General features: G+C 39.9%; 3 protein-coding genes across 3 annotated transcripts; all 3 read right to left on the bottom strand.

Annotated features, from left to right (window-relative positions):
* Positions 1-1,341: 1,341 nt before the first annotated feature.
* On the bottom strand, positions 1,342-4,791 carry LOC131457138 (extracellular calcium-sensing receptor-like). Its single transcript, XM_058625963.1, has 6 exons — positions 4,606-4,791; positions 4,223-4,520; positions 3,307-4,104; positions 2,994-3,221; positions 2,769-2,892; positions 1,342-2,249 (listed from the first exon to the last, which is right to left on the bottom strand). Exons 1-6 carry the CDS (start codon positions 4,692-4,694, stop codon positions 1,342-1,344), a joined length of 2,445 nt encoding a protein of 814 aa, XP_058481946.1. The 5' UTR covers positions 4,695-4,791.
* Positions 4,792-8,068: 3,277 nt separating this feature from the next.
* Positions 8,069-11,146, bottom strand: LOC131456772 (extracellular calcium-sensing receptor). Its single transcript, XM_058625393.1, has 5 exons — positions 10,859-11,146; positions 9,845-10,663; positions 9,513-9,743; positions 9,115-9,238; positions 8,069-8,982 (listed from the first exon to the last, which is right to left on the bottom strand). The coding sequence occupies exons 1-5, from the start codon at positions 11,108-11,110 to the stop codon at positions 8,069-8,071; spliced, it is 2,340 nt and encodes a 779-aa protein (XP_058481376.1). The 5' UTR covers positions 11,111-11,146.
* Positions 11,147-12,053: 907 nt separating this feature from the next.
* LOC131456796 (extracellular calcium-sensing receptor) lies at positions 12,054-15,927 on the bottom strand. Its single transcript, XM_058625436.1, has 6 exons — positions 15,776-15,927; positions 15,412-15,700; positions 14,435-15,238; positions 14,125-14,352; positions 13,832-13,955; positions 12,054-13,031 (listed from the first exon to the last, which is right to left on the bottom strand). Exons 1-6 carry the CDS (start codon positions 15,910-15,912, stop codon positions 12,136-12,138), a joined length of 2,478 nt encoding a protein of 825 aa, XP_058481419.1. The 5' UTR covers positions 15,913-15,927; the 3' UTR covers positions 12,054-12,135.
* Between the last annotated feature and the right edge of the window lie 5,427 nt (positions 15,928-21,354).

Below are 21,354 nucleotides of genomic sequence, written 5' to 3'. Positions count from 1 at the left end.
GATTGTCCTCTACTAGACTGTAGCAGTAAGGCACCTTCAAGTTGGTTGCCAACCACAGAGATGAAGAAGAAGAATGAGAGCAATACTTCTTCCATTCAAACCGTGGTCATGGAAAAAAAATACCCCTGGGCTTCTGAATGGTTTGTTTCACTTTAAAAAACTTCAAGATGGCTCAGTCGACAAAACAAAAGTAATATGTGCCTTGTGTCCGACGGAATTTCACTATCACTGAAGTACTAGCCGTCTGAGCTACCACCTACAAGCAAAACCTCCCGGCAGTGCAGTCCAGGCTAATAGCAAGCAGCAGATTCATCAAAGCTCTATGGTTGAGTGTGTGAGTTGTCGCCGACCACTGGATTAAGTTAAGCGGTGGCAACTGACTGCAGACCATTCATTCATTTAACTGTCATTCGGCCCTGTTCTGTTTATCGTTTGTTGTCTACTACCTCTTCAGTTTTAAGACCACATTGTTGTGGCATTTTAAGTGCTGTGTTTTTGAAAATAGACATGTCAAGTGGGTCTACAATGCACTTTTTTATTTGAAAGAAGAAATAAAAGATAAAAGACATTTTTTCTTTGTTTATTTGATTCAAACTCTATATTTTTAATATAGAGATTAATCGCGAGTTAACTATGGAAAAAATGTGATTAATCGCGATTAAATTAATTAATTAATCGTTTGACAGCCCTAATTACATTATGTCACCTCCATATAACAGAAGCGATTCTTCTAAGATAGCAAGCATATCTGAAATATCAAATATGTACAATTTTCTTGTCACACATTCCCACAGCAGCACGGTGCATCAAAACCAACTGTTCTCTACAAGACGGCAAAATTGTCACTTCCAGTGAAGCTCAGCGTCTCAGGGTGTCAGTCGAACAGTGGGCGGGGCAGACGTTGAGTTGATGCATGATGCATGATTGGAGGAACTGTCTGAAAGGCGGGACCTCTTTCCAATTGACTGAGTTGCAGAAACATAAACAACTCTGGAAAATTTGTCTCATGTGGAGTTTGCGAGTAAAGTCTACAAACAATTATCAGCCTGTTGTGTGTTATTTGCTCAGCCACATAGACCATTTCTGTTGGTACATATTATACACTGTAAACAAAAACAGTAGAATAGAATTTCCTTGTTTCAGTTCATTAATTTGTATCAATGTTGGTTAGGTTGGTGTTGTGTGGTTGCAAAGCATTTTCTACAAAAGGAGCAGAATACATAATTTATGTTCATTATATACAATGTCAGATATTAGAGTTGTACAACACAAGTTTGGTTGACAAAATATTACATAAAATGTAGACGTACAACTGTAGTTGCCACCTAATTTCATTAAGAATTAGTTTGGTATCATCTTCCCCATCATACTCTTCTTTGTATTCTTCTCTGGTTTTAATAAGATAATGTAGCATTTTGGAATAAAAATGCAAAACAACAATCCAAAACTTGAAGCCAGAATAGCAAATATTTCGACAGCAACACTGAACTTTCCAGGAGAGCTGACATAGGCTGGGATAAAAGTGATCCAGACTGCACAGAATATCAACATGCTGAAAGTGATGAATTTAGCTTCATTAAAGTTATCGGGCAATTTCCGAGCCAGAAAAGCAAGAATAAAACACAGGATGGCCAGAATTCCTATATATCCAAGTACAGCCCAAAAGCCTACAGCTGAGCCCAGAGCACACTCCAGGATGATCTTGTCCTTGAGTTCTTGAAAATTCTTCAATGGAAAAGGAGGAGAACTTGTTAACCAGATGATACATATGATAATTTGAATGAGAGTGAAAGCCAGAACGCTGAGTCTCTGCTGTGCAGGCCCAAACCATTTCATCATATTACTTCCTGGAAGTGTCGCCCTGAAGGCCATTAAGACCACCATAGTTTTCCCCAGGATACAAGAGATGCACAGGACAAAAGTGATGCCGAACGCAGTGTGTCGCAGCATGCAGGACCACTCTGACGGCTGGCCAATGAAGCTCAGAGAACACAGGAAACACAGAGTCAAGGAGAAGAGCAGCAGGAAGCTCAGCTCAGAGTTGTTGGCTCTGACAATGGGAGATTTCCTGTGCATGAAAAAAATCAGCGATACAAAAGCAGTCGTGAATGTTCCAAATAGGGACGCTGCAGTGAGAAGTGCTCCCATAATTTCTTCATATGATAGGAACTCTATCTCCTTCTTCACACAGGCATCTCTTCTCTCATTTGACCAGAATTCAGGATGACACTGCACACAGGTGATAGAATCTAAAAAGTAGTGATGAAGCAGATGTAAGAGATACTGAAGAAAAACACAACATGATAATGAGATACTAGCAGATTATGTTCTTTCATTATTAAGTTCAGCGTAGAATGACACTGAAATAAATAATTTACTGGTTCTCTAAAAATGTCTTCTTTTTTTTTTATTATTTCAATTCTACAACAGCACGTTAACAGAGTACAGACACTTCTGTCCCATGACTTCAACACCACCTTCCAACATGTCATTAGATTTGATGTGACGAACTGTTGTGCAAAACTCACATTTCAATTATAATCATAGTTGTCATTTTTAAATCTGGAAAGAGGCCGTTTGTAACTGCAGTTGGCGTATTTAATGTCCATAACTAATTCATGGTAATATCACTAACTCATTGTCTCCCACTTTATCCTACATGAGGGTAAAAGTGAATGAATTTCTCAATTATATTTACAATATGATGTTTTTGTATTTTTTTAAAAGACTACCCGATAATAATAACCTTTGATGGATTATTACTGGACCTGTGACGTTGCTTATTTCTCCCTCTGCACATCTTATACAGTCAAAGCAGCAGACAGGTTTTCCTTTATGGAGAACCTTGCGAGTTCCTGGGGGACACATCTCACTGCAAACTGACACGGGCACCTGCATGAACATAACCATGTCTGATTATTTTCCTGCTTAAACCAAACATTTTGATTAAGTCATAATTAAACAACTATAGTACAGGTCACATGGTTACTTACCACTTTTGAGTTCTGTGCAAAAAAAAGAGATTTATTTTGCAGATTCAGCTGTTTGTCTGAAGGTAAAGAAGCATCATAAAGACCAACAGTGGCAAAGTCCACAACACCATGTTCTGTTGGCTGCCAGTTGATAACTTCATACTTTGCTGCTGGGTCTCCATCCTCATTAAAGAAAACCTCGTCTCCTTCCTTTGTTTTGAAGTGAATCTTTCTTATGTGCTGTAAAATCTTAAATAGGTGATCATTTAGTTAATTATATGACATACTTTTTTTGTTCTAATTAATTAAAAACATGTTTAGGTTTAAAACTCACTGTGAAGGGATCTGGCTGCACCTTGTTGTTACATGTTTCATTACAGCCAAGAACACGGTGAAGTGCGTGGGCCACAGCATACACTCCTTTGTAGACATTGTTAAATATAGGCATGAGTGACATATCAGTGAAGCTGTTATGGACTCCAGTCAGATCTTCATGTCCAGTACATTCTCTCTGATTCCCTGATAATGATGACTTTGATTGATTGAACTTGCAGCTAAATAATGACTCATAGAACTCTGTGAAAAATTCAGTACTTGTTGAATTGAGTGGCTTCACGTCCAGCATGAACTCTCTCATGCCACTGACATGTGCTGTAGGGATGGACAGGCCTATGGAACCATCGAGAATGTGATGCCTATCTAGTTTTGCAATTTGTGAATCAAAGATCCAGCTTTCACTTCCTACCCACTGGTATCCAGTTAAGTTGTGGTGGGTCAACTCATGTATTAGCACATCCATATCCATGTGGGAGAGGAAAGCAACAATTACCTTGGAGGTGGAAGCCTTGATGATATCAATTATCTTTTGTATTTTTTCTTGTGGATCCGTTCTAAAGACAGAAACAGAATACTCCAGACAGACGCCCAGCTGCTGTGCAGTCTCTGTGAATATAGCCATTCCATTATTACCATAATCATCATTGGTTCTGATTGCTCCCACCCAAGTCCAACCAAAGTGCTTGACCAAAAGGGCCAGGGCTCTGCTCTGGTAGTAGTCACTGGGTATCGTTCTGAGGAAGGACGGGTACTTGGTTTTGTCACTGAGACAAGCACAGGTGGCAAAGTGGCTGATCTGAAGATAAAGATATCAAAAGTAAAATAGTGACACTGTCATATCTCCTCTGAGCAGCAGGTAGAATTATTGTGTTTTTCTTTTTATGAATCTAATGTAGTCATTTAAACTCACCCACCATTGGGATATGAAATGGCCCGATGACAGTAGCTATGGCCATACAAGGAGAAGAGGATGTTTCTCCCATAATGGCCAGCACCTGTGCAGGTCTGATACATGGTGTGTTGGAGGGAGCAGAAGTCACTTCATTACCATTTGCCAGTGCCAGTGCAGCTCTCACACCTCTGGCAATGGAGCCACAGGTGTCATAAAATTTATAACCCAGAGAGACAGCAGGCAGTAGGTCTGTGGAGTTATTAATCTCCTCGACGGCAAAACGCATAGCCTGGGCAAACTGGAAACCCCTGAAATTCAAACTTAATGCAAATATTAATGAAAAGTCCAGTTCCAAAGTCCAAGATAAAATGTTACATTTAAACATATTTCCAGTGTATAATTTACCTTGTACATTCCAGTGGTGATGGCTTGTCTGCGTAGTTTTCCCATCTATTTTTCCAGCTGCTGTGGAAAGAGAATATTCCCCCCAACATGATGTCCCCATCCTTCAACAGCTGAGGGTTTTCTGGATCTCCTCTCTGTCTGCACAGCAGCTCCTCAGCCTGAGAGAAAGATGCCACCAACAGAAGCTGTAAAAGTGTCCACCCATGTTCTGGCCACCTCTGTATGGACATCATTGTGTCACAGATAATGAAACCACAAAGAGGCATCACATGAACCTCAGTGTAAATCTCAGTCTGCACTGCTATTAATACACTTTTGCAGCATATAAATTCATATTCATGTCTCATCTCTCTGGGATGAGAGGAGGGAGGTTCCTGTACGGGATAGAGAAAAAACTAGAATATTTAAATGTGTTTGTAAATGGGGAGACTATTCAGAGTGGTGACATTCATTTTGCAGTTTATATTTTGTTAATATTGTTCACAGGACATATTTAAGACTATATATATGTACAGTTCCACCACTTTCTTGGACCAGTACTGACCAACAACAGTTCTTCTTTAACCATCTTATTTCCTACAATAGAAGATAACATAAGATACACAGTGTTACAGTGCTTTAACAGGCCCAATTTGCATGACCTGAATACCACAGTGTGTAGAGCTGAATTTTAATGGCAATAGCACATTCATGAAATGAAACACCAAGGACATTAATGATGGTATTAATTCTCTCAATCTGTATTGTGCACCTACAAAATGTTCTCCTGTACACTATCTTATATTCATGTCATATTCTATCTCATAGACTCAGAGATTTCATCTCTTTTATTTTCCATGATTTATTCCAGGCCAAAAACATGCAGAGGTTAATTGGACACTTTATATTGACTGTAGGTATGTAGGCCCTGTGATGGAGTGATTATCTGTCCAGGGTGTGACCCCAACTTTCTCATCCCTCAGTGTCACGTACTGTACTGTTGCTAAATGAGCTGATGATGTGCTAACTCTCAGCTAGTTGCTCAATCATTAGCATCACCGTCAATACCCAAAGCTGTGTCATTCACACATTATTCAACCATTATTATTGGTTTGTTATTCATATTAATGGCTGCTCCTTACAGTTTATGATACAATTATCTGATCAAACAGAAATTTCGATGTGCGTATCATTTGCATTTTAAAATGACAATACTGAGCTATAGCTAATAACAATGCATGAAAATAGCATGAAAAAACATTTTTTATCCTTGTATGTGACTTCGAATGAACACTTATGTAACGTAGATTAACAACGTTAATGAAAACTCAGGTTAATAAGAGGTTTGGGGTGCTTAATTTTCATCGCTGGCGTCATGTCATCATCTCAGAAGTAACTACTGTACGTCTGTTCGCCTCAAGGTGTTCAATTATTCTCATGTCCTGCCACGAAGTGTCAAGTCTGTTAGTGTTTTTGTTTTTCTTAGTTTAGTTATTGTGTTAGTTTAGGTTTAAAGTCACATTAGGTTGTTGTCACTTTTGGTGTGGGTTTGATTTTCACTTCCCCTTTTATTTTGGTAAATGTCATGTCTTCCTGTTGCGTGGTTCCTTCAGTTGTTTTGACACATATCCCCTAATTCCCTCATGCACTTCACCTGGTGATCCTTCAGTAATCACTCGCACCTGCCCTTGATTCCCTCTCCCCTATATAGTGTCCCCAGTTCCCTTGTCATTTGACAGTGTGTCGTTTTTGCTTTCAAGAGAAAGCGTCATAGTCCAAGCCTGCATTGCCTTTTGTTTGTAAGCTGGAGTGCCAAGCCTAGTTTAGTTTTTCCTTCTGTGAAGAAGCGATTTTGATTTCGTCAAGAATAGTCTTGTTTAGTTTTTCCTTGTGCTAAGAAGTGATTTTGATTTTGTGCAAAAATTTGATTTTGATTTGCCTGTTTTTATCAAGAGGAAAATAAATACTCTTGAATCGTTCATCGTGCCTCCTCTCTCGTGCATTTGTGTCCAAGCAGTGTGATCTCCGTTCCTAACACACTCTCTTTCAGCCCGCTAAATTATCCATCTGTTTGTTTTAAATAAGCTCTGAAGAAATTTTGCGACTATGAAGTCCGCTATCTTAAATGCTAGTGTGTTTAGCGATAAAGTCCGCTAGCTTAAATGCTAAAGTGTTAGCAATAAAGTCCGCTAGCATAGCATAAGTGAGATCGGTGTCGGCATGACCAAAAACCTCTGTCTTCGTTATGAAATATAGTCGTCAAAGATTTGTGGTGTAACAGCCAGGATTTAGTTCTTCTGCAATTGCGTTTTTACTTGTCCATCTTTATTCAATGGTGAAAACACACACAGCTTCTCGAAGCAGCAGTCACCGTGACGAGCTTCTGTAGCAGCGGATGCATATTAAGTAGGAACTAGGAATTGATTCACAGTTAGCCAACAATTCAAATACAAAGTTTATCGTTATAAGACCCACAATAATGTGATTTGAAACATTGAGTGGCTTCTTCGAAATTTCAAAACCAAAATCTCAATTTTTTTCTTTATTTACTCGATTTGTGCTGGGCCAACATGTTGCTGGTTTACTTGTGGTTGGTCACATATGTATCTTCGATCCCTCTAACTTTAAAGTATATTTTCTTTCATGTTTTTCATTTTTATGAAATTTATATCCATATTTCATTTTTATCTTTCTCTTGGAACCCTATGGGACCTCTTCATAGAACCCTCTGGGTCCTTAGACCTGCTATTGATAACCATTGTTCAAACTACTACAATAGTTTCTATCCTGTGGGCTAACAGATATATCTTTGTAAAGATCGTTGTAAATCTTTGAGGCCAAAATAATCCCTAAACCAGTTTGAGGAGTGCCTACATTCAGTTGAAAAGCTTAGAAATCACACTTTCAGAATCTGTAAATAACTCAAAATGCCACTCGGGAGTCTTGTTCCTGGTTTTCTATTTTCCTTCGCAATGATTGTTTAGTACTGACTTTATGTGAGTATTTTTATACATTATTTATTATATTGTTAATCATATATTATATATATATATACTGTATGTTACAAGAAGGGACAAACAACACAGAGCATCTAAGCAGCTTGTGCAGAAGTTCAGTGGAAGGGGTATTTATGACATTGTTTATCAAGGAACGATGAGCATGGGGGAAGGGGAAAGTGCATTTGAGTTTTATTGTTTTATTTTTTTTATAAAACAGTACTGTATCAACGTCAAACAACTCAAATAAATTGTTACACAAGCACAATCAGTGGCATCAATGCCACATTCCATGTCTTAATTAATCATTTATACAATATTACACTCATGAAAATGTTATTGATAAACAAACACTATAAGAATAGTTTTAATGAATCATCTGCCACCTAAAATGTCTTCATACATATTTAATACATCTATAAACAAACTAGACGCAGACAAATGTTGACAATTGATTGCTGTTTTTGTTTTTTTAATTAAATAAAACATTAAAGGTCTCTTGGGGTCAATTTACCCATTAAATGTTTCTTTGTATTGTTCTCAGGTTTCAATAAAATGATGTAACACTTGGGAATAAAAATGCAGAAGAGAAGTCCATAACTAGAGGCTAAAATAGCAAATATCTCCACAGCCACAGTGAATTTTCCAGGTGAGCTGACATAAGCCGGAATAAATGTGATCCAGACTGCACAGAATATTAACATGCTGAACGTGATGAACTTAGCTTCGTTAAAATTATCTGGCAACTTTCGAGCCAAAAAGGCGAGAAAAAAACATAACAAAGCTAAGAGTCCTATGTATCCTAACACAGCCCAGAAGCCGACAGGTGAACCCAGAGCACACTCCAGTATAATCTTCTCTTTATAGTGTTCTGTATTTTTTAAGGGAAATGGAGGTTTGATCGTCAGCCACAGAATACAAATTAAAACCTGTATGAGAGTGAAAGCCAGAACGCTGAGTCTCTGCTGTGCGGGTCCAAACCATTTCATCACATTACTGCCTGGAAGTGTCGCTTTAAAGGCCATTAATACAACTATGGTTTTCCCCAGAACACAAGAGATACAGAGGACAAAGGTGATGCCGAACGCAGTGTGTCTCAGCATGCAGGACCACTCTGACGGCCGGCCAATGAAGGTCAGAGAGCACAGGAAACACAGAGTCAAGGAGAAGAGCAGCAGGAAGCTCAGCTCAGAGTTGTTGGCTCTGACAATGGGAGTCTGCCTGTAGTGGAAAAAAATCAAGGCTATTGTCATCGCCAGACACGCCCCGAAGACCGAGAAAGTGACCAACAGTATACCCATGAGTTCTCTGAAGGTGAGGAACTCGATGACTTTCAAGTCACAGCTGTTCCTCTCTTCATTGGACTTGTAGTCGGGCGGACATTTGTCACATTTCACTGCATCTGAAAGCATAGATATATTTAAGCTGTACAGCGCACACATCCTCAGATAGACCAGTAAAGCACTGGCAGGGATTTTGCCCAACAGAAACATGATGAGTGCGAGAGTAAAGGCCAAGAGTCCTGCTGTCTCACTTGTACTGTTGCTGAACTCCCCTTCAGCACAGATGATGCAATCGAAGCAGCAGATAGGTTTGCCCTTCACAAAAGCCCGACGGGTCCCTGGCAAACACCTTTCACTGCAAATGGACCGTGGCACCTGCATCACAGTGAAAGCAGTGGGAATCAGACCCTAATATGAATGGAATCACCTGGAGATAATTATTTAGAATGTTAATGTCGTTGCATGTCAATAGTGACACAATTAATTAATTGGCACAACACTGAGAATAATTCAGAGATCATTTGCAATGCATTTGCTCTACTCAATTGCAATGGGATTCAATTCCAGAATAAAAGTCAGAGACAGTGATGATAAGAAACTCATGTGAATACATTGCACAGAAAAAGAAAACAGATCTACATTCACTCACCTCAAGACTCTCATCTGCCCAGACGGCTTTTCTGTCTCCTTTCATCTCAAACTGCTGACCCTCAGGATGGGAAGCATCATAGTAACCAATGGTCTCAAAGAGTATGTAACCTGTCTCACCCATCTGCCAGTTTACCAGAGCGTAACGTGCCACAGGGTCCCCCAACTCATCAAAGAACACATTTTCACCAATCTTAGTGGTGAAATTCACCTGAGTCAGATAATGCAGCACCTGCACAGAAAGAGCAGAAAGTTGTTGAATTTTTTTTATATATATATAATTATTAATGTCACATACACAGTTGGTGATGGGGGGACACTGTAAATATTTACCTGCCATGATTGAATATTTTCCCTGTCAGCACAGGTGTTGTTCTCAAAAGGCCCCTGTCCATCTTTGCAGGTAAACAGCATGTGCAGTGCATGGCCTACAGCGTATGTAGCCTTGTAAACATTATTCAGCAGACTAGCGTCTGAAACATCAGTGAAGCGTGTGTTTGTATCCCGCAGAGACTCCTTTCCAGTGCACGCTGCCACTGAACCCTGAGTCTCTGCATGGGGAGTCAGGGTGCAGCTGAACACCTTCTCCCACAGCTCCAGCAGTCCCCGGTCTCCTGGTGTGGTCGAGGGTCTGCTGTCGACCAGGAACTCCTGTAATCCAGGGATGTGAGCGTTGAGTGCCGCAAAGCCTACTGCCCCCTGAACCACGGCGTAGTTGACAGGAGAGGCAATATAGCGATATGTGATCCAGCCCTCACTGCCCACCCACTGCAGGCCGGTCACATTCTGAGCATGAAGCTCTTTGATGAGAATGTCAAGATCTGTGCCATCAGCGAATGCCACGATCACTTTAGACGTGGATTTCTTTATAATATCAACCACCTCTAAGAACCGCTTTCTGGGGTCAGTCCTGTAAATAGCCACCGAGTACTCAACACATACACCTTCCTTTTTAGCTGCTTCCAGGAACGTGGCCATGCCACCATTTCCATAGTCACTGTTAGTTCTGATAGCCCCCACCCAGGTCCAGCCAAAGTGTTTTACCAGCTTTGCCAACGCTTTGCTCTGGTAAATGTCACTTGGTATCGTTCTGAAGAAGGACGGGTAATCCCTTCTGTTACTAAGACATGCACAAGTAGCTGAGTGACTGATCTGAAACGAAACAGAGAGAAATAGTGCATTTTCATCATGTTGCTGCACTTTGTGAAGACATGAAAGTAGACAATGCCTGATATGACTCACACCCACATAACACAGCATTTTCAAATATGACATTACTCTTCATTAAACAGCGCATTTTCACTCAGCAGTTATTGTGTAGAGGATGTCTGTGGCCCCGACACTCACCACAGGTATATGGAAGGGTCCCACAGTGCGTGCAATACCTATTGTGGAGGTAGATGTGGTTTCTCCTATGACTGCATGTACATTGGAGAGTCCGGGGCAGCTTACTTCCCCACTGGCATACCTGTTCATCAGGTTTAATGACGCCTTGATGGACAGAGGGATACTGGGGCAGGAGTCAAAGATCGTGTAGCCGAGTGTCAACCCTGGCAGCAGCTCCGAGCTGTTGTTGATCTCCTCTATGGCGAACATCATAGTGTATGCATACTGGAGCTCTCCTGGGTCCAGTCTGACACATAAGAAGTTTGAACATTTGTGAAAATAAGAAACATAGATGAATTATACACATGGGATTACACAATGAAACCCAATCAGTACATTTTGTGATATCCTTACCCTTCACATTGGATTGTTCCTGGATTCACCTGTAGACCTGGATTGACAGTGACTGGGTTCTGATGGAAGGAGAAAATGCCTCCAAGGTTGATGTCTCCCTCTTTAGAAAACTGAGACAGTTCTTTTGTTCCGTATGTCTGACATACAGGTTGCCCTCCTCTGACAGTCAGGAGGGAGAGAAGATGCAGAGCTGCTCTCAGCAGAATCATCCTTCACTAGAACATTTACTGCTCGAGGTGGAGATACAAAACACTCAGTGCTGAGTATTTTATAGGCTTTATCTTTAAACTATCATAAACCCTTAGGGGTTTCCATGCAACATGTGTGAATAATATTGTTTTCCCCACCAATGACAGATCTTGTAGTCTGGCTGACAGGTGGATGGGCCTGTAACATGACCTTCCTTTTTTTGCATAACCTTTTCTTGATTATCATGATTTCAATAACCTAAGCATGCTTTCAGGAGTTGGATTCTGTAAACCTATCGTGTATTTGTATTTAAATGTTAACCATTAATGTTGGTCATCGAATAGTGGGACGATGGGGCAACATATGAAGGTTTCCACTCACTGAGAGCTGAGCTTTATTTTCCACGTCATATATTCAAACCAAAACAAACCACTTCTGAGTCAAAAAGATTCTGAAGTTTTGATTATTGCAAATTAAATTTCTCCCTGAATAAACATTTTAGTTATATTTTTTTTACAGATATGTTTTATTTTAACTTTTGTTTTGGATTCAAAACTTCATACATGACCAGTTCCTCAGAAACAAATGTGAGCAAGTAATCTGTACTCTGCTTTACTTGTAAAGGAGGTATAAAGTGATTTTGGGCACTTGTTGTACATATACAGTATATATACTGTATATTCATAGTGAGGTGACTAGTTTCTCCCCATCATATGCCTTTTAGTATTTCTCTCTGGTTTAAATAGTAAAATATAACATTTTGGAGCATATATACAGCAAAGCAATCCAAAGCTAGAGGCTAGAATAGCAAATATTTCCACAGCTACAGTGAACTTCCCAGGAGAACTGACATATGCTGGGATGAAAGTGAGCCAGACTGTGCAGAATATTAGCATGCTGAAGGTGATAAATTTGGCTTCATTGAAATTATCCGGCAATTTTCGTGCCAGAAAAGCAAGGATGAGGCAGAGCACAGCCAAAAGTCCGATATACCCCAACACAGCCCAGAAGCCGATCGCAGAGCCAAAATGGCACTCCAGAATAATCCTCTCTGTGGCAATGGCAGTGTTTTTGTGGGGCAACGGCGGGGCGAGACTTAGCCACATGACACAAACTATAACCTGCAGTAGAGTGCAGCTAAGAACACTTGTTCTCTGACACAGGGCAGAACACTGAGGAAGTGGGTTTGCAGGCATTTTAGCCTTAAACGCCATGACAACTGCTACGGTCTTGGCTAAGATGCAAGACATGCACAGGGCAAAGGTGATGCCAAAAGCAGTGTGTCGCAGCATGCAGGACCACTTGGTGGGCTGGCCTATGAAGGTCAGAGAACATAGGAAACACATAGTCAAGGAGAAGAGTAGCAGGAAACTCAGCTCCGAGTTACTGGCTTTGACAAGAGGTGTGTGACGGAAATGAAAGAAAATGCCTGACACCAGGAGCGTTAAACCTGCTCCAAATAATGAGAAGGAGGTGAGGAGGGCACCCATGGTTTCTCCGTAAGACAGGAACTCGATCACCTTTGGAACACACTGGCTCTTATCTTCGTTTGACCAGTACTCCAGTGGACACTGAGAGCATTCTGCAGAATCTGGATGGGAAACATACGTCACTGAAATGTGTTTTTGCTGTTAGATACATGTTATCATAACCTCACTGACATAATAATGACTAATGATAATATTATATGTGGTGGAAGGTGGATGCAGAACATTTGGGACACTGACACTGGGCGTGAGATGAATGTGTTAATGAAAATACAGCTGCATGTGGCAAAATAAAGTATTTAAACAATGTGTCACAAAATGATTGGTAACATTAATTTGTAATGCTGGATCTGAACTTTAGAGTTGTATTGTATTTGTTTATGGTATATCTGGATTGTACTATATTTAGTTCCAAGAAAACATGATATTGAGAAAAAACTGTGATCATGTTTTTTCCATACATTTATTTCTGCTTTATGAATAACCATTGTTGTGTTTTCGAGGGAGATACAACATTTTATTACAGTATAAAGCTCCACATGATCAGGCACCTGAATGTTTCAGTGAATTGTTCCATCCGTGTAAACTGTGTTTTAAGACGATCTGATTCTTCTCGCTTAAAACTAAGGGTGATGCAGCATGTCGATATGTCTTAAAAAAACAATTAAAGACCAGCTTGTGCAGGCCTTTTTATTGCCTTGAGTTTAACTGTATATTTGTGATTTGTCTGTTTTTGCCAGTAGTTTTTATGTCTTTACTGTTTTTGTTTTACCTTGTTGGTCTCTCTTTTTAATTTTTTTTCTTGTGAATGTTATGTCTGTGAAAGGTGCTACACAAAAAAAAAACATCATTATTATTATTATTGTTATTATTATCATGACTAATGAGGAAAGTGTTTGCTCACTGTTGGAGTTGCTAATCTCTCCAGCAGCACAGGCGATGCAGGAGAAACAGCAGATGGGTTTTCCTTTAATCACAGCCTGACGAAAACCTGGCAGACAACTCTCACTGCAAACAGAGTGTGGCCTCTGAAACAATACACAAGACCACAGTCACAGTTTGTTGTTGTTCAAATAGGTCATTGAGTGGAGGGATATAATTTGTCACGAAGAATAAATAAAATTGTATCTAATTTGTGACCTTGGTTACAAAATGATAGGAAACACACACCTTCATAACGAGTGAAAACGTGTATACCTTGAGGGAGTCAGCGGGCCACGTAATCTGAAGTCCATTCATGTTGAACTGTTTTCCATCTGGTTGTGATGCATCATAGCTCCCTACAGCCACAAACACTGTGTCTCCTGCCTGGTTTTTCTGCCAGTTCACCAGTTCATATGTTGCTGCAGGGTCTCCATTTTTGTCAAAATACACTCTCTCTCCAGACCCAAGCGTGAAATTCACACCTTGGAGCTGCTTTGCAACCTTGTGAAGAAATGTGATGTACAAGTTAAAATAGGTGTCTCATATTGATTTGTTTTGATTGATTTAGCAGTTCACCTCTCACCTGTTTTAGTTCTAAATAATCTTTCCATGTACAGGACTGGTTTCCGACTTCACCGCTTTGTCCGCATTTCAACATTTCATGCAAAGCATGTGCCACAGCATATACAGCCTTATAGACGTTGTTAGATATCCTTAACTCTGACACATCTGTGAAGGGGTTGTTGACGTCCTGCAATCTCTCAGAGCCGTGGCACTGGGTCGGGCCATGAGTGGACTGGAAACTGCAGCCAAAGGTTTCTTCCCAGAACTCTTTTAGTATATTATTATGAGGGTCCTGATGTGGGCCCACTGTTAAAAGAAACTCTCGTAATCCTGCAATCTTTGTCTTTTTAATGTTGAAGCCCAGAGACCCTGTCAGAATGGCAGAGTACCTCTTATGGGAAAAGTAACCTGATGTAATCCAGGATTCACTGCCAACCCACTGCAACCCAGTCATGTTTTGCTTCAAAGTTTCCTCAAGGAGGATGTCCATCTCACCCTGGGCGAGAAAGGCAACTAAAACTCTTGCACTTCCCTCACGGATCACTCTGATCAGCCTGGAGACCTGCTCACTGCGGTCAGTTCGTGAAATGGCCACTGAGTACTCCACACAAACCCCTTCCTGACTTGCAGCCGCAATAAAAGCAGTCATGCCATTGTTACCATAGTCGTTGTCACTTCTAACTGCCCCAACCCATGTCCAGCCAAGGTGTTTCACCAGTTTAGCCAGTGCCCGGCTCTGGTAGTAGTCACTGGGGATGGTTCTGAAGAAGAAGGGGTACTCCTTCCTGTTACTTAGACAAGCACATGTAGCAAAGTGGCTGATCTGAAAGACAAGAAAAATTACAGAGATAAAAATACATCGACAATATCTGAGTGGTTAAAGGGAAACAAAAACATTGTCAGGATCTTTGAGCTCCTTCTGTTTTTTTTTTATAAAGCAATATCAAGTCTTTTTTAAAAAAAAGAAAAATCAAGAGCACAATGACAAATATTCACCACTGGTATTTGAAACGTCCCTGCAATCTGTACCATCACAATAGTGGAGGAGGACTCAGATGCTCCAATGATGGCATGAACAGGTGACTGACTCCAGCAGGTCTGTCTCGGTGTCCTCTCCTCCTCATTCATCAGAGCCATCACGGCACGTGTCGAAGCCAAAGTCGAACCGCAGCTGTCGAACAGCTTATAACCAATGGAGATGTTAGGTAGTAAAGAACTGCTGTTGTTGATCTCTTCGATGGCAAAAATCATTGTTTGGGCAAATCGAAATTCTCTTAAATTTATCCTGAAAGAGACACAAGTATTTTTACTTTTCTTCCATTAAGAAACAAAACATTAAGCATAACACAGCAAAGAGTACCTGGAGCACTTGAGAGGCTCTGGAAGTTCTGTGAAGGACAATGGAGGGTTCGTGATGTGACTATGGATGGAGAATGCTCCACCGATAATCACGTCGCCCTCCTTTGATAACAGAGGAAACTCTGGACTCCTCAGCATCTCGCAGATGACGGCGTCTTCATTTGCTCCAAAGACTCCTATAAAAAGTACACATGATAGTAATGCAAGGACACCCATAGTCTCTCATCTGGCACACAAATGCAGACCTGTGTAACCGTTTGTTGCCTCACAACTAAACAAGATGGCCTGTGGGCAGAGATTTATAATTCTGCATCAGTAACTGTGGTCCAGAGCGATGACGTCAGACCACTTTGCTACCCTAAAAAAAAACAAAAAAAAAACAAAACAACATGATGTCATGAGTCATAACTGTTGCATTTGTTGGGAGATTATTATTTTAACCTATTAACCAGGACAAATGTCTGGTGGCCAACAAGCGGCAGCACATTTAACAGTGTTTACTAAGTTTACAAGAATCATAAACTATAATCCTCATCATCATCATCATCATGTGAATCTTCTACAGCCAGATTCGAACTTTCAATATACTTACTGCTTTAGTGAATAATTGTGCTTTTATAAACTCTGAGTTTGACAGCAAATTATGTTTTTTGTTTTGATTTACTTTTACATTACATTCACACATTCTATTTATGGGTTTTCTTTACTTGTCACAATTGAGAGTGTCATGTTTCTTACTAAGCACATAGTTCTTATGTGTATATACATATATATACTGTATATATTAGAGCTGAAACAAATGCTCTGTCAACTATTTTGATAATCGATTCATCGGTTTGAAGCTTTTTTCATTATTAAAATAAGATTTCTAAATATGTAAGTTTCCCTTTCGTTTCTTTGCTCCATAAAACAAATAAATCATTAAAAGTGAATAATTTTGGTTTGTGGACAAAACAGATATTTGAGAACATCATCATTTCCGGGCTTGACAAACACTGATCAACATTTTTTTTTTTTTATGTTTTTTGACATTTTATGGACAATTACTCGATTAATCGTGAAAAATTATCGACATTTTATGATTATGTTCATCGATTATGAAAAGAATCGTTAGTTGCAGCTCTGATATATATATATATATATATACATATATATTTATATATGTATATATATATATATATATACATATATTTATATATATATGTATATATATATATATATATGTATTCATTTATTTATTTATTTATTTATTAGCTGTGTCTTCTTTTTTATTGATAAAGTATTCTGGTTCTGATCTTGAACCAGTTCAGGTGTTTGCAGTGAACCCTTTAACGCACACACACACACTCCCCCTCTCTCCAGATCAACGAGCTCGACATCTCACTGCAGAGCTTTATTCTCATTTAACAACAAGGAGGAGCTGAATTGAAGCCTCAGGAGATGAAAGCCAAGTAATATTTACTTAATATTTATTTAAGACCACCATAGTTTTCCCCAGGATACAAGAGATGCACAGGACAAAAGTGATGCCGAACGCAGTGTGTCGCAGCATGCAGGACCACTCTGACGGCTGGCCAATGAAGCTCAGAGAACACAGGAAACACAGAGTCAAGGAGAAGAGCAGCAGGAAGCTCAGCTCAGAGTTGTTGGCTCTGACAATGGGAGATTTCCTGTGCATGAAAAAAATCAGCGATACAAGAGCAGTCGTGAATGTTCCAAATAGGGACGCTGCAGTGAGAAGTGCTCCCATAATTTCTTCATATGATAGAAACTCTATCTCCTTCTTGACGCAGGCATCTCTTCTCTCATTTGACCAGAACTCAGGATGACACTGCACACAGGTGATAGAATCTGAAAAGTAGTGATGAAACAGATCATTCATTATTGAGTTCACAGAGACGATGCCGTTGAAAGTTAGTAATGTTTTATGTACCGCCACCCGATGGTGAAGTCAGATACTGCAGGACCCTGACACGCAAGTATACCGGGGTCGCGCAATGCCGCACACCAATGTGCGCAGAAGTATACCAGGGCCTTAAGGACAAGGTCATATTGAGAAGTGATGGATGATGATTAAATTCACTGAGTAGTGCATAACTTTTTAATTATTATCAAATGTCTGTTACATTCAAACAAGTTAGTTCCACAGCTACACCAATTCACACTTCTTGCGTCTCACTGGAGTCGCGAGACTAGGTTTTCTCATGGTACTTCTTGCACGCAAATACGTTGTAAACACAACAAACGGAGCAGTATTTATAACGACTTAAGAAACAGAAGCATGCTGGGCTTACAGGGACAATGAATGAAATATAATATATGATGTGGTGTCAACATGGGATGTTTTATTCTGAAAAGTAAACCGGATGTTTTATTTTCCTACTCCCACGGCTCGTGCGGAATTCTGCTGAATTTTTGCGTGCTGCGTATCCGCTCCGAACATCCGCGACTGAGCGAACACGACACGCAGCCGTTCGCAACCAGTGACCTTTGACACATGGATGAGAATGGATGTGTATCAGCTCCGACACCGGTTCTGAGATGCAACGCAACCGTTATGCAACCAGTGTAATTTGGGGTTTATTGTTTTCAAACCTGTATATACCATGTATACATATATATGTATGTATATATATATATATACATACATATATATATACATTGCATTGCTATCATTTCATATGTGTATAATTTAAAATAAAATGCCCCACAAATCATACAGTAAATTCCCCAGGGGAATGTTCTCTGATTATGAATTAACCAAAGATTTTTTAAAGTGAAGTGAAAAACCTTTGATGGATTATTACTGGACCTGTGACGTTGCTTATTTCTCCTTCTGCACATCTTATACAGTCAAAGCAGCAGACAGGTTTTCCTTTTTGGAGAACCTTGCGAGTTCCTGGGGGACACATCTCACTGCAAACTGACACGGGCACCTGGATGAACAACAACAACATTTTTCACCTTAAACCCAACATTTTAAGTCATAATCAAACAACTATAATACAGGTCACTTCATGGTTACTTACCAGTTTTGAGTTCTGTGCAAAAACTGGAGATTTATTGTTCAGATTCAGCTGTTTGTCTGAAGGTAAAGAAGCATCATAAAGACCAACAGTGACAAAGTCCACAACACCATGTTCTGTTGGCTGCCAGTTGATAATGTCATACTTTGCTGCTGGGTCTCCATCCTCATTAAAGTAAACCTCATCTCCTTCCTTTGTTTTGAAGTTAATCTTTCTTACGTGCTGTAAAATCTTAAATAGGTGATCATTTAGTTAATCATATGACATACTTTTTTTGTTGAAATTAAACACATGTTTAGGTTTAAAACTCACTGTGAATGGATCTGGCTGCACCTTGTTGTTACATGTTTCATTACAGCCAAGAACACGGTGAAGTGCGTGGGCCACAGCATACACTCCTTTGTAGACATTGTTAAATATAGGCATGAGTGACATATCAGTGAAGCTGTTATGGACTCCAGTCAGATCTTCATGTCCAGTACATTCTCTCTGATTCCCTGATGATGATGGATTTGATTGATTGAACTTGCAGCTAAATAATGCCTCCCAGAACTCTGTGAAAGAGTCAGTACTTGTTGAATTGAGTGGCTTCACGTCCAGCATGAACTCTCTCATGCCACTGACATGTGCTTTGGGGATGGACAGGCCTATGGCACCATCCAGAATGTGATGCCTATCTAGTTTCGCAATTTGGTAATCGCCAATCCAGCCCTCACTTCCTATCCACTGGTATCCAGTTAAGTTGTGGTGGGTCAACTCATGTATTAGCACATCCATATCCATGTGGGAGAGGAAAGCAACAATTACCTTGGAGGTGGAAGCCTTGATAATATCAATTATCTTTTGTAGTTTTTCTGGTGGATCTGTTCTAAAAACAGCAACAGAATACTCCAGACAGACGCCCAGCTGCTGTGCAGTCTCTGTGAATATAGCTATTCCATTATTACCATAATCATCATTGCTTCTGATTGCTCCCACCCAAGTCCAACCAAAGTGCTTGACTAAAAGGGCCAGGGCTCTGCTCTGGTAGTAGTCACTGGGTATCGTTCTGAGGAAGGACGGGTACTTGGTTTTGTCACTGAGACAAGCACAGGTGGCAAAGTGGCTGATCTGAAGATAAACATATCAAAAGTAAAATAGTGACATTATCATATCTCCTCTGAGCAGCAGGTAGAATTCTTGTGTATTTTTTTCTTTTTATGAATCAAATGTAGTCATTTAAACTTACCCACCATTGGGATATGAAATGGCCCGATGACAGTAGCTATGGCCATACAAGGAGAAGAGGATGTTTCTCCTATAATGGCCAGCACCTGTGCAGGTCTGATACATGGTGTGTTGGAGGGAGCAGAAGTCACTTCATTACCATTTGCCTGTGCCAGTGCAGCTCTCACACTTAGGGCAATGGAGCCACATTCGTCATAAATTTTATAACCCAGAGAGACAGCAGGCAGTAGGTCTGTGGAGTTATTAATCTCCTCGATGGCAAAACGCATAGCCTGGGCAAACTGGAAACCCCTGAAATTCAAACTTAATGCAAACATTAATGAAAAGTCCAGTTGTTCTTAGATAAAATGTTACATTTGAACAGATTTCCACAGTATATAATTTACCTGGTACACTCCAGTGGTAATGGTTTGTCAATATAGTTTTCCCATCGGGTTTTCCAGCTGCTGTGGAAAGAGAATATTCCCCCCAACATGATGTCCCCATTCTTAAACAGCTGAGGGTTTTCAGGATCTCCTCTCTGTCTGCACAGCAGCTCCTCAGCCTGAGAATAAGATGCCACCAACAGCAGGTGTAAAAGTGTCCACCCTTTATCTGGACACCTCTGTATGGACATCATTGTGTGACAGATCATTTAACCACGTGGACGCATCACATGAACCTCAGTGTAAATCTGAGTCTGCACTGGTATTTATACATTTTTGCAGCATATAAATCCATATTCATGTTTCATATCTCCGTACCTGAAAGGCGGGGTGAGAGGAGGGAAGTTCCTGCACAGAATAGTTTGTAGAAATAGCAATATCTTGCTTTGTCTTAAAATAGTTTTATACATTTATACAATTCAATTAAACTATATATATATATATATATATATATATATATATATATATATATATATATATATATGTATATGTATATATATATATATATATATATATATATATATATATATATATATATATATATATGTATAGTTTAATATTATATGTATATCTATATATATATTTATTGATTATTGATTTCACCTGCTTGACTGGGTACACAGCCATAACAACAGACTGGTCTTCCTTTCTGAAGGACTTCATAAGTTCCTTGAACACAGCTCTCAGTGCAGATAAACACGCGCACATGAACCACGTACAAGAAAAAGCCCAAGTAAGACATTGATTGAAATTTCAAATTTGTGATCTTGTTCTTTTGATCTGAAGATCTGCAGCGGTGTGAGGCAGCATTGGTGTAGCAAGCAATGAGTGAGGGATGAATTGACCGTCTTTGTGTGAGAGTGGCTGTGATTTGAGCAAGATTGCAGTCAGCTGACTGTTAG

Source organism: Solea solea, chromosome 3 (genome assembly GCF_958295425.1).
Source record: "Solea solea chromosome 3, fSolSol10.1, whole genome shotgun sequence".
In the NCBI taxonomy this organism is placed as follows: domain Eukaryota; kingdom Metazoa; phylum Chordata; class Actinopteri; order Pleuronectiformes; family Soleidae; genus Solea; species Solea solea.
Note: the sequence above shows the minus strand (reverse complement) of the source record. Positions and strands in the feature narration are given on the sequence as shown.